General features: G+C 44.7%; 5 protein-coding genes across 5 annotated transcripts; 3 read left to right on the top strand and 2 right to left on the bottom strand.

Moving 5' to 3' along the window:
- Nucleotides 1-136: 136 nt before the first annotated feature.
- On the top strand, nucleotides 137-1,669 carry SAMD00019534_100670 (hypothetical protein; the record flags this gene model as incomplete). The annotated part of the gene is made up of 1 exon (XM_012894706.1): nucleotides 137-1,669. A coding segment is annotated over one exon (1,533 nt), but the record flags the coding sequence as incomplete, so codon positions are not given.
- Nucleotides 1,670-3,072: 1,403 nt separating this feature from the next.
- SAMD00019534_100660 (hypothetical protein) lies at nucleotides 3,073-4,473 on the top strand (the record flags this gene model as incomplete). The annotated part of the gene is made up of 1 exon (XM_012894705.1): nucleotides 3,073-4,473. The coding sequence occupies one exon, from the start codon at nucleotides 3,073-3,075 to the stop codon at nucleotides 4,471-4,473; it is 1,401 nt and encodes a 466-aa protein (XP_012750159.1).
- Nucleotides 4,474-4,949: 476 nt separating this feature from the next.
- SAMD00019534_100650 (hypothetical protein) lies at nucleotides 4,950-6,158 on the bottom strand (the record flags this gene model as incomplete). Its single annotated transcript, XM_012894704.1, has 2 exons — nucleotides 4,950-5,304; nucleotides 5,377-6,158. Coding segments are annotated over 2 exons (1,137 nt in total), but the record flags the coding sequence as incomplete, so codon positions are not given.
- A 703-nt stretch (nucleotides 6,159-6,861) lies between these two features.
- On the top strand, nucleotides 6,862-10,957 carry SAMD00019534_100640 (hypothetical protein; the record flags this gene model as incomplete). The annotated part of the gene is made up of 2 exons (XM_012894703.1): nucleotides 6,862-8,678; nucleotides 8,749-10,957. The coding sequence occupies 2 exons, from the start codon at nucleotides 6,862-6,864 to the stop codon at nucleotides 10,955-10,957; spliced, it is 4,026 nt and encodes a 1,341-aa protein (XP_012750157.1).
- A 2,077-nt stretch (nucleotides 10,958-13,034) lies between these two features.
- SAMD00019534_100630 (hypothetical protein) lies at nucleotides 13,035-13,541 on the bottom strand (the record flags this gene model as incomplete). Its single annotated transcript, XM_012894702.1, has 1 exon — nucleotides 13,035-13,541. The coding sequence occupies one exon, from the start codon at nucleotides 13,539-13,541 to the stop codon at nucleotides 13,035-13,037; it is 507 nt and encodes a 168-aa protein (XP_012750156.1).
- Between the last annotated feature and the right edge of the window lie 579 nt (nucleotides 13,542-14,120).

Raw genomic sequence — 14,120 nt, 5'->3', positions numbered from 1 at the left:
TATATAAACTAACTAAATAACTATACATTAACTAACATATATAATAATTGTAAATAGAACTTGTGTAATAATAATAACAATAATAAGGTGTATATAGATATATAAATATATAGATATAGTATATAGTATAACAATAATGAAATCATTACCATTGTATATTGAAAAGGATATATTGCTAAAGGTGTTGTTGCTTGAGAATGGCTTCACTCCATTGGCTTGGAAGCTTAAGATGGACTTGGTGTGTCGTCGTTGGTATTGCATAGTCAGTGAACAACTACCTCGTCTATTAAGTCTGAAAGCATCAGATGTACAACATCTAAAAGAATGGCTTGTACATTCAGATAGTTATAGACCAATCTGGACACAATTAGATTCACTTTGTATCACTCATAACAACTCAGATTCGCTTGAACAACATTATCAACATCAACTACACGCTCAATCAATCACAGTCGACTATGATAATGATGACGATGATGAAGTCATAAAAGCAATATACTCAACTGTTGACAATGTAAAGATTGTGTCATCCAATATCAAACAGTCGATTGAACGTATGAAGTTGGATTGGTCACACTTTGCATCATTGAAGAAGTTGTCTGTGTTTGGTTATAATGGATGCTCCGAGTTGATCACTTCGTTGGACACTTTGCCCCAGTCGTGTAGGCTGGAGCATCTTGACCTGCGGTGCTATGGCATCGATCTGACCAAACTGTCCTCGGTCATCAAGGAGCACGCACCCACGTTACAAAGCCTCTACTTCCAAATGAACCAGAACGAGAATACAATCGAACCATTCCTGGTGCAGCTCGCGCAGACCGTGTCGCCATCGCTCACCAAGCTTGAGATCACATCCCGCGTCTACTTTGACTTCACGACATTGCGCTGCTCACTGCCAAACCTGTCCACATTCAAGTTCATCCTGTCATGCAAGCCCACTGTTCAAGAGTCCATGCATCAGAAGAACAATCATCAGTCGCTCTACAGGTTCGTCGCGCAGCATCCTGCCATCACCGCACTGTCAATCCAAGAGCATCAGCACCACAGTGAGTGGGTGGATCTAGTACGACGCAAGCCCCTGATCCAGAAGCTTGTGCTGTCCATCAAAGCTGGTGGCGGTGGCGGTGGCAATAACAATGGGGTCGGTGCAGCGACAGGCGGTCCGCCAATCAATCTCCTGGACGAAGCCACAACAACACAGCCACTGCCAGCGAGTCTGAAGCACCTCAAGTTGAACCAGGCAAGTCCGATCAACAGCATGAACCTGTCGCGTCTGTTTGCCAACCTTTACTCGCTGTCAATCCACAGTCTGGGTACATCTTGCATGCTCGAGCTGGCCAAGTATCTGGGCGACACCGTCCATCTGGAGGAGTTCAAGCTCAACTACATCGTCAACCAGCATCCGTCAAAGCGACCGATCGAAGCACAGTTGGAGCCATTGTTCCACGCGATCCAACGCAACAAGTCACTGCGCAAATTCGCCGTACACGACTACCGATTCTCCATCAACTCATTCAGCAAGTTGAGTGCTGCACTCGAAGTCAATCAAACACTCATGGTCGTACAAGTAATCTTCTTCAACATGGAATTGCCCACATCATTCAAGTTGATCCTATCCAAGCGCATGAAGCATAATGAAGAGAACCTTATGAGGACTCTTTACAGAGTCTAGTCTAGGTATTCAGTCAAGTCTAAAAAGGTTGATTGTTTGAATGAATGAATGATCGATTGAGTTGGTGACCTTTGGTTACAGGACCAAAGCGTCATTGTAATAGTCAATCACATCATCAGTCACAATTGCTTTGCATTCATTCATTAGTTCATGACTTCTCCTCCACCTCCCTATGCTCTCTACAAACAATTAAACCGCCTGGACCTGACCAGTGCTCACTGCTCCCTGGACAGGGGGGGCTACACGCGGGATATATCTAATAATGATAAGAGAGTAATAATAATGGAACCAAACAGGCAGAGAGCCCCCGGCGATCTTATGAGAACACCTGATAATAATAATGATCATCACACAAACAGCAGCAACCAAAATTGCCATCATCAAAGAGATAATATCCTTTTTATTTTAGAAGGCAAAGCTCAAAGATGGAGGCTCAATGCGCATTTAGCACTCACAATGAAGGCAACCAGCAATCTCCATAGCATGAATGATTAGTTTTTTGATCAAACACCCACGTGATACTCAATGGATTCATCATCCTTTTTCAATCAACTCCATGTCTGAGCGTGCGTGTGACCCTTGACAAAATTGGACCTTTTGGTCATCATCCAATCAACTCGCGAGTGAGCTCACGCACTAACTTTGAATTAAATCAATCACACTGTCTAGACACAGAGAGAGTTGGTTGTGTAGGGGTTTGGTCGAGGGGGCGGATGAGTGTGTTTGTCCGTCTGTTTGGATGACTGACTGAACTGAACAGACCTTGACGATACCAAGCTGAATCACACTCGCTCAGCGATCACCCACCAGCGAGGTACACAGCTCTAGTCGTATCTCCATGGTTGCTGCTCGTCTTGTAGGGTGATGGGATGGTTGTGCTACATATATGCGTTTGGTCTAAAGTCATACCACCCCCTCCCCCAACCATCGCTGCCCCTTCCATCTCTTCTTCAAGTCTTGCCTGTTCTAGTCTCTCTCCCCTCTATCTCTATATATCTATCTCTTTTATCTCATTGTCTCTCTCTTCTGTGTCTCTGTCTTTAGACTTACTTTCTTACTTGTTGTGTCTGTCTGTCTGTTTGGTCGTTTGAAGTCCTATGCGACACTGCCATTCACAGCAACCAATTCATTCACAGCACCAGAGCATCAACCTCCAAGCCATCTCATCGATTCAATCATTCATCTTCATCACCTTCATCATCCACATCGTACTCAAACTACACGCAATACTTGACTCTTGACACCTGACCTTTAATCAACATCAACGCATTCATTCAATCATTCATTCATTGTAACAACATATACTACTACCACTACAACTTGTACAACTACCAACCAAACCAACCAAACCAACCAACCCTACCAACCAACCAGACTGACAGAGTGAGAGAGTGACATGTATGTTGGTATCAGGCCGCGCCAACAACAATAGTAGTAGCAAAGATAGAATGGGCATCAAGGTATCGAAGGAACAATGCGAGAACAAGTACTTGGACAATATTATAAAGGTGGCCGATCTGCCTAATAAGGAGCTTCGATTCCAGAATAAGAAACTAAAGAAGCTAAAGCGTTCAAAGTCATGGACTAATATTGCACGACATGGCAAGGCCAGTGGCAGTGGCAAGGGCAATGGCAAGGTTAGTGGCGGCGGCGACTCAAACAACACACACTCAAGTCTGTCCACATCCTCGTCCACATCATCATTATCATCGATATTGGCAACAACAGCTGGCAACGGCAACTCAACTTTACACACGGCCAGCATTGAGATATCATCGGCGCAACAACTTATAAATCAACAACAACGTTGTATGGCGACAAGGACAGACTCGTCGGCATCATTCTCGACGACGACAACGACCACATCAACATCTGCATTCATTCAAAGCGTGAGCAACAACGATACATCAGAGACGTTGTTGACGGGCTTCTCACATCTGCCCGACATTGTTCAGGCCAGGATCATCAAGATGGCCGTCGGGTCGATATTCCCCACGCGCCACTTCTCCAACACGTCCGCCGTGTGCCGAGCATGGTGGCGCATGGCGTTCAAGTCGATCAGCACGCTCTACTACCACTTCCCCTACATTTACGAACGCGACCGCGACATCCGGCGCTGCAAGCTGATGGCACGCTGGCTGTCGGCCACCAACCACTACGACATGGAGAACCAAATCACGACCGCCAGCCTGGGCTTTGGCTTTGACACGTCGGGCTTCTGCATGCTATACACGCCTCTGCTGCAGTGTCGCACGCTCAAGAACGTGCGCGTCACCTTCTACCAGAAGCAGGTGTCGACCGAGCGCATCAAGGCCATCTGCGACCTGGTGGCCACAAACACCAACATCAAGCGACTTGACATGTCGCGCAACTCCTGTCCGAAGCAGGCCATCCACCCGCTGGCTCAGGTGCTCAATGATGGTGTCACCTGTCTGCGCGAGCTCATCTGGCGCGACTCTCTGCTGGACAGCCAGCACTTCGCCGGCCTGATGGAGGGCATTGTGCGCTCGCAGATCTCGCACATCAACTTCTCGGGCAACAGCATCGACTCGTACGACGATCAGCGCATGTCCACCATCATTTCACTCATTTCCCAGCCGTCTAAGCTGGTCTCTGTCGACCTGTCCCACAACTTCCTCGGGCTGCCGGCCATCGAACGACTGATCGTCGCATGTCGCAAGACGAATCGCATCAGACGTCTCAAGTTGGTTGGCAACACCATCTCTGAGGAGGAGGCTAACGAGCTCCGATACAACTTGGAGAAGCGATCCTCTTCTGAGAAGTTGAAGGTAGTCATATGAAGCCGCGGCGGCGTGGAGTGAAGGGAGCATTTGGGTATCTGGCGTTGTGCAACGCCACATACCAAAGATGATATATCCCCAGGATGTGTACATTAGTTTCGAACACAATCAATCAATCAACTCAATCATTACATACATACAACAGAGAGTGTAAATAGGCGAATGAATGCATATGGATGGACCCAGCACCAGATGAGCATAGGGCCACCAAAGTGATAGACTCGGCGACGACCACGACGACTACAATCCAATCCAATCAAACATTATAACAATGGCATCCTAGGGGATGTGTCCACATCGAACAAAGCATTGGGAATTAATAAAGCTTGGGCAGTTGGGCTTTGTTGTTCAACTTGTTACTCGTACCCCAACCCTCGACCTTGCCCTCGCTCCAGGTCAATCATACCCAACAAGTGACGTCTACAAGGGTACAACTATCTACTCTTTTATTGAACGATCAATCAATCAATCAATCATTCAAAGAATGAGTTAACTGCTTGCCACATGGGTCCCGGATCGCAGCAGTCAATGTACCAGATGCCAACACCTCCAATGCCCAAGTCCTTGGCAGCTTGCACCTTGATGTAGATGGACTTGGGGTCATCGAACCAGACCTGTCTGATATTATCACCAGAGACGTAGTTGAAGAAAGGCGACTCGGACAAGTCATCCCAATGCATTCCATCATTTGTCGATTGATTGAAAGTCTCCATGATACCCTCGTAGCAGTTTGAGGCCACGACCGAATTGTTCCAACGCTGTGATGTGTCATAAGTACACTCGCGGGTCGTCAATGTCATGTTACCGTTGCAGATGTAGTCGTAGCCATACCTAAAGATGGCGAGGGTGAGGGTTAGTATAGTATTGACTGATTGATTGAATGATTGATGATGTGCGACATACCATGGGAATGCTTGGACGACCTTCTCGGGTGGGATGCCAATGCCCAGGAACTGGGCAGCACCAGACATGGCGGTGGGGAAGTCAGAGTTGGCGGCGGCGATTCCGTTGGAGTTCATGTCGTAGTCCATGGCAATTATAAAATCGAGTGCCTCGGACAGGGCAAAGAAGTCGTAGCAGCGTCCCCAATCACAGAATGGTGCGGGTGGCATGTCCATGGAGATCTGGTAGAATGGGTTGATGGACTTGAGCGCCCAGGTGACGTCGGTCACCAGAGCAGTCAACAAAGCGGTCACCATAGTTTCGTTCTTGGGGATATTGTCCTCAAAGTCGATGTTGATGCCGTCGTAGTGGTTGGTTTGCACCACGGAGACCATGCTAGTGATCCACTCGATGTGGTACGTGAGGTTGGTCAGCTGATCGGGCGGGAACTTGGCAGCGGCAATGACGCGCACGCCAGCCGCGTGAGCCTGGCACACCAGCTGCGGGTCAATACTGGACGCAAACACCATGATTGTTGTCAAATGCGACAGATCATATGCGCCAAAGTTATTAGGATACACAGTGAATCCAACAAACTCCTTGCGAGGTGGTATTCTCAATGGTTGGCACATCGATACATTAGAGCATGAGCATGGTGCTAATGTTGGTGTTGGTGTTGATATTGATAGTGATTGTGATTGTGTAATTGATATTTGTGTACTTTGTTTATATTGTTGTTGTTGAATATTGATTCCAGCAACAACTGCAATCGAGCATACCAATAACAGGTATGCAGACTTCATTATCTCTGTTGTCTAGTCTTTACTTGTCTTATTTGAATATAAATATATATATATATTATTATAAGTTATCAATGTACATTGATTGGAATGAATGAATGAATGAGGTGAGTTGAATTGAATAGAATTGAAGTTGAATGGAGCACTTTGAGTGTTTGTAGTTGAATCCAGCAAACAATCTAAATCGCCTCAATGATTTGAATGAGCTACAACCCCCACCTTTGCAGGATAGGGTTAAATTGAATCTGATGGAAACACACACACATAAAGATCCTTGATGATCATCCGAATCAAATTACAACTTGGAATCAAACAAATAATAACAATAATTTAAGATATTAATAAAACTAACTATTTTTTATTCTTATTTATTTCATAAACCTTAAAATGTATTGTTTGGATTCAATCCACTTCGCTCACACTAAGAACTTGGTCATTTAGATCACCAAAAAGAGATAGATAAATAATAATGAATAGTATCCATTTAGTACTCCACAATAGAGTGTTATGTAGACTCATCTTTGAACAAGTTAGTGACATTCATAAACGATGGTGTAGTATACCATCACAATCATCATCATCATCATCCAGGAGGAGGTGGTGGAACATTAATGATCAGGACAAAGACCAACACCAAAACCAACATCATAGGATCATATCATCGATCAAAGGATCCAAACTAAGGGAGTCTGGTAAACTAGCTGATATGTTAAGATACCAGGCCACAGAGATGTTCATTCAGACATTCGATAGTCTATCACATATTTACAATGATATTGATAACAATCTATTATGGTTCTCAATATATCATAACAATGTAAAGGTGTTCAAGTACCTCTGTGCACTTCCAAACATGTGCCCCCGTGTCAATACCCTGCCTCCAATGATCTACAATCACTCCAACCTTGAAATACTCCAGCAGTACTTGGCCATCACCGGCTACCACTCACTGCCCCTCGACACTCTGAACCGTCTGGCAATGTGTGTCGACTCGGGCAACGAGCAGTTTGTGCGACTGATGATCAAACAAATCAAGCTGGATCTTACCGTCGAGAGGCCAAACAGCAATCTGGTGCGACTGGTTCGCCACGACTTTAAGCGTCGCGGTGTCAGTGTGAGCATGCTCAGGATGCTGCACGAGGAGTTCAACTGTCTGTTTGGCCACACGAGCTTCTGGGAGGTAGCGCTCAAACATTCAATCAAATGTAACATGGTGGACAGTGTGCAGTACATCTTGAAGAGCATGCCAGAGTATGTGTCGTCCAGAGCTGACCACGAAATGCACACGCTCATCAAAGGGTGCTTTCATCGTTGCGCCAAACATGACAACGCCAACATGTTCAAAGTGATCGTCGACAGGTCACGTGTGGCGCGTGACCACCTCAGGGAACATGACATTCGAGACTTGATCAAGGTGGCATGGGATCGATCACACAAATCATTCATCAAGCACCTGATCAAACATCATGTTGGCAACAGCACAATCACTCAGGTGTCGGAGACCTACCTACTCAACTGCGTTGAGGGTGACACACTACGAGTCACACCCTTGTCAGTGTTCAATAGTGATGCTCTCGCACAGGAGCACATCCAACAGATCACCGATACTCTGACGGCCAGTACCTGCCTGTACATGTCCAAGACAATGGCAACACTGATCAGTATTCAACGCAATACCAATCGCTTAAGATTCGTTGGTCGGTCAATCATTAACATGGTCGAGGCGGTCGGCAAGCCACACAGCAAAATCACCGCGGACACTGTATGCCAGTTCATTGTCAACTGCGACCACGAATATATTGAGCAACTTAATGAGGCCATGCACTGCGCGGCTGGTTACTCGGCCGAGTTGCTACGTCTCATACACACTCATTTCAATCAAGCTTATGATCATCACTGTCTGGTGGCCGCCATCGCCAAAAACTGTCGATCAACAATGTCACTGCTACTCCAACAACAAGACTTGATGCAGTCCATAACCAATGATCCCAGCCTCAGACACAAGATCACAGGTGCATCAAGGCGATACATCTTGGGTGCTCAATCATCGTCGTTGGAGGACATCATGTTCATCTTGGACAAGATTGAATGGATTGCAAGTGACCCTAATATATGTATCTCGGTAATGAAGAATGACATCAAGGTGTTTGAGCATGTGTTGAACATGTTCCAGGTGGAGCAGTTGGAAGACAAGACATTCCTGAGTGATCTAATCACTCAATCACTAAAGAATAACAAGCCAAACATTGTAGACGTACTACATCAACGATTGCAAGGAAGGTTGGATGTGTATTCAAGTTTGTACTTCAATCCCAATATTCAAACTCTGCATGAGATGGCAATAAAGAATGCCTATCTCTCATTGGAGTATCACTTCAACTCATCGACATTCACCAGCCTGCCAATCATACATCGATTGCGTACTATCAACTCGATAATGGACAAAGGATACAGGTGTGGAGTGACCAGAGTGATCAAATTATGCGCGCAGTTCAAATCAATCACTATAAATCAACCTCAAACGTATGTATCCAAGACCTGCCGGCCGGCCGATCATGTGAGTCCCACCTCACTCACTCAATCATACAAACAGATACACTCTTCAGAGTGTTTGTAGTGTTGAGATAACCAAACATACTTGTTCCAGACACTTGGAAACAATGGTCCATACGGTGTTTGGTGACAGGAAGCTTGGAATGATGATCATGGATCAGATTGGTGCGATACACAAGTCACTTGAAATCTCACCACATGCTGTAATCAAAGGTTCAAAGTTACTGGATAATCATAGATTGCATGATTACATCAAATATGGTGCGACGGAATGGTTCCTCAAAGCATATCACTCAATCACTCCAACACCATCATCATTGGGACAGAACAAAATATTACTCGAGGCAGCCTTTGTATCTGGTGATGCACGCATGGTCGATGCCCTGTTGGACAACCCCAACATGACACTCTCAGACTTGGACCTCATGTCCGAGGTGTTTATGAAGAGTGTATCATCGTGTAGACATCCGGAATGGGAGAGGATGTTTGATGAGTACATCAGGATCACATGCCAGTCCTCCCAACTCGAGTTGGTCTATCACATGATTACGTTGGTCCGGCATCCATCATTCATACACAAGCTCATTCAATCAGGCGTCACACTGCCATCGATCAACAACAGCTCTGCCAAACAGATGGCCGAGTCATGGATGACCTCGCCAACCGCCCTGGAAATGTTCCAGATGCTCAGGTCACACAATCTCTTATCACTCCCCTTACAATCTGAGCTGTGCCTCAGTGCAATTGAGCTCCACGTCACACCGATCGTCAAGTACTTTGTCGAGACATCCCTGGTGCAATGGATGGACGATGTATTGCCAATGGTGAGAAGGAATACAACCAGAGAGTACCTGTTCAAGTGCTGCGAGTTTGGACGAGTTGATCACTTAGACTTGCTTCTCTCATTCATTCAATCACCGACATACTTTGACGATCTTGATCCCGATGCCCCAGATGGCACGCTTGGTGAAGCATTCCAATTGTGCGCCAACAATGGACACTGTGCAATGATCAAAAAGTTGTACTCTATGGTCGTGGCCACATCAAAGTTTGATCAACAACGTGTTCACGATGTATTGATCAGGTCAACAATCAAGGGTGCATTGGATAGTGGACACCTTGACGTCGTCGACTTCCTGCTCGAGACATCCTCAGATGTTCCTGCCCCCTTGCCAAGCACAAAGATAACAATTGACTCTGTTGATCAAGGTTTATTATCGATTGGATTGATTGACCGACTGATTGAGCGACTCCAAGCCCATCCATATCTCGAGTGCAAGTTTGGCCAATTGTTGGGAGCGGCAATAAGAGTCGGCAACAAACTTGTAATTCAACCATTGATGGATGGTCATGGTGGAGTGATCAATGACTATGACCATGCTCTGGAGATGGCTGCTCAAGTGGGCGACCTTCAATCAATCAAGATGATCATGGATCAATCAAAGAGTGCACTGTCTCATAGACATATATGTTTATTGATCGATCATATTGGTTCGTCAATTACTGAGGATGAGATCATCCAGTTGTCCATTAGTGCGCTGGGTCTGGATAAGATGTATCCCTCGCGAGAGGACTTATATACAATGTTATTCAAGGCTGCATCCAAGTCCGTCACGGTCATCCGTATGGTGATCAACAACTTCACCAACAATACCAACAAATCATTGACCGAAGGCGAGCTCAAAGGTATCCTGAAAGTGTGCATCAAACGAGACGACTTGGAGTCAATCGATTGTCTGATCCAACTCGCACTTGATGTTGGAGTGATCACCAAACACGATGTCCAAGACCTCTTGAACGCGGAGCACGTCAGTTCTAAAGTGTTGGCGTACCTCTTTGAAAAGGGATACCTCAGTGTGGATGCTCATCACTACAAGTCCGATGATTATATACGTCTGGTGTTGGTGGACTGGGCTTGCTCCAATGGCAAACTGGACATAATCCGGACCATCCATCAGCGATGCACTACATCAGAGCAACTCCAAAGACATCTTCCATCAATCTTCAATATTCTCCAGGCATCATTGAGAAATCATTATCAAGTGTTAAGATACTTGTTTGAGTGTGATGATAATGGCCAAGATACACCGTTCCAGCGAGCTGGTGTACAACTCAACATGATCCAATTATTAACATCAGTTCGAAGGTTTTCTTGTGACAATGGCAATCTCAAGATCATCTCCATGTGTGATCGTCTATTGTCGGGGCTTGGACAGAGAGGTAGTAAAGGACAGCAAGTCGTCCCATAAATAAAATCAATCATTCAATCAATCAAACACTTTCACTCACTCACTAACACATTCATTCATTCAATCAATCAATCAATCAATCAATCAATCAATGAATAGTAATAATAATAATAATAGAAGTATAAATGATGTATTCCACAATAAGGTATTGTGTAGACTAATCTTTGAACATATTAGTGATATGCATAGACGTTGGTGTAGCCTGCCATCATCAATCAAAGAAGATAGAGAGAAGTCATTTCAGAGCCAGGATGATTGGCCTTTGATAGAGTCAACGATCAAGGGCAGCCAACTATATTCCGAAGGTCTACTACATGAGATGATTCGATACAATGCAACTCAAATGTTCATTGATACCTTTGACAGTGTTGACAACATCTACGCCCATCATTACATAAACAACCTGTTGTCCAAAGCAATTCACTATAACAATGTAAAGGTGTTCAATCATCTGTCCAAGAGTCCCAACTTGTCGTGCACCAATGTCAAAGGAATATACAGAGACCTGATCGGCGCAAGTAAAGAGATCCAACAACACTTCCTCACAGAGTGTGTTCAACGCCAATGGTTGGCAGAACTCTCCGGTGAAGACCTGATCGCAGCCGTCGACACGGGAGATCAACAACTCGTTCGATTGATACTTGGAAAGGCAATCATTGATACAAGACTGATGATCAGTACTATACAATCAAGAAGAAAACATTCATACAAAGAGGTATCAGAGTGAGCATGCTGAGATTACTCAACGAGGAGTTCAACATCTTGTATCGTATCACAAACATGTGGACTGGAGCACTCTATCAATCAATCAAGTGTGGCATGGTTGACAGGGTACAATAGGATACTCTCACTTGTTGGGTCCTGTGGAGCTCATGAACTCCAACTAGCTGAAAAAGTTGCATTGTCCAGAGGACACTTGGAGGTGGCCAATCTTATCCTAGACATGATGTACTCCAATCCAAAGATATACGCCGACCATTTTCTAATAGTCACTGATATACATCACAACATATTGTCCGATCAGTTAGTCAAACAACTATGTTACCACCCAAACATCAAATTCAAATTTGACAAGAGAGGCATTAAGCATGGTAACAAGGAAGTGACCAGTGTGATGATGATGAATATAGACGATACATTTGGCGACGTTGATTATCAATATGCACTGTCCAAAGCCATTGAACAAGCGGACTTTGATTTGATCAAGATGATAATGGACAAACTATCAATCCAACCTCTTTTCAAAGATGTGGTCTCGATGTTGAAGCTTGTTGGAGATGGTCCCGACTTACATGTGACGGTGGATCAGTTCCTATATGTAGCCAACTCTATGCCCAAAGGGTTTCGCCTATACACATTCGAATTCTATGATTTGCTAATGGCCGCAGCAACCAAACCATTCTACATTCTCAAATTGGTCGTCTGTCATTTTACCAACTTTGATGATGATAGACGAAATGCACTTAAACGAATTGACAGGTATCACCTCAAGGATATCATCTCGGTCGTTATCAAAAAAGGACACAGCCATGAAACAATCGATTATATTGTCCATCTTGCGATGGATGTGTTAGGAATTGTTCCACCATCATTCAAGGATATGAAGTCAACACTTGGCAACCTCATCAATCTGGAAGAATGCTCTACAACTGTACTTGAACATCTCTTTTACAAAGGTTTCATCAATGTGGATTATGATCAAAATGACAAATCAGATGCCTTGCCTCGTTTGGTTGATTGGGCATGCAGCAATGGAAAGTTGGACATCATCAAATTGGTACATCAAAGATGTAACACCCCTCTTCAACTCCAAAGACATTTACCATCCATCGCCAGTATCCAGGAAGCGTCCAGATGTAACTATCACAGAGTACTGGCCTATCTATTTGAAGGGCTCAATCCATTCCAACGAGCCGAGGTCAAGTTGAACATGCGATCCTTGATCCAAGCAATTCGCCACCATTCCTTGGAAAAAGGCAACCTCAAGATCATCGTCATGTGCGATCATCTCCTATCATCAAATTAAGTCTTTGAGTATCCACTGCAAACTTCCTATCATTTTAATGTGTGTAACTTATCAATCGCGTATCAAACATGCTCCAAACCAGTTGCGATCCAAAACTTTATCATTGGATTTGATCCTTGTCCATTTATCTTCCGAGGTTGAGTATCGATAGTTCTTGCTAGTGCCACAGAGGTAGAGAATTTCGCCAACGAATGTGTCATAGATGAACGGGCAAGAATATTGATATAATGGACACTTTGCCAAGTTGATTGATTGTTTGCTGGACAATGTGTATCGTGTGAGTGTCTTGGCGGAGAGAATGTAGATGTTGTCCACGCCATCAAAGCAGCTAACCGAGTCATCTACCAATCCCTCGAGGAGAATGGTGGTCACGCCCGTCTGTACATTGAACGAGAGTACAAGGGGACAATGCCTATTGACATAGATCTGTCCGCCAACAATAATGATATTTCCCGCGTGGAAGAAGGAGTAGGCGTTGCTCAGGCTACAGGAAAGGTAGCCAACCTGCCTTAACGTTTGAGTGTTGATGTCGAAGGAATCGACGCGGTTCAAGAACATGTTGTTTTCAAAGCCACCAACAAGGTAGATATCATTGTTTCCGTCATAGCACGTCGAGATCAACTTTGTAGTCGAATCTGCCAGATTGCCAAAGCTTCTTGTCCAGTGAGTAGAATGAGTACTTTTGAAGATTGTATTGCCCGCCAAACACGTAGACATGACCACGCGCATAGACAACAGATGTCGGCACCATGTCGAATCGTTTGACTTTGACACTGGGTGGGACAGAGGACCATTTGTACGTCTCCAATGAGAGCATTTCCATATTATCGTCATTGATTGTCAGGATGTTTGATCCATACTTGGTGGGTCGAGTAGGCGCTGGGATCAGTTTGAAGCATGACTCTATATTCTTTCTAATGTCGTTTATCATGTTGGTATTGACGACTACCTCACATGGTTTCAATTTGTATGTTGACGAAGGACCATAAGGAACTACACCCATGTGTTTGGATGTTGACCAATCATTGTCAACATCTCATCATCAGTGAGTGGTGCTGGTGATTGTTGTTCTTGTTGTTGTTGTTGCTGTTGAAGTAATGTGTTGTTGTTATCAATGAATTGATCAATTGATGTACA

This window comes from Acytostelium subglobosum (assembly GCF_000787575.1).
Source record: "Acytostelium subglobosum LB1 DNA, scaffold: scaffold25, whole genome shotgun sequence".
NCBI classification, from domain to species: Eukaryota; Evosea; class Eumycetozoa; order Acytosteliales; family Acytosteliaceae; genus Acytostelium; species Acytostelium subglobosum.
This window is presented reverse-complemented; position numbering and strand designations above follow the sequence as displayed.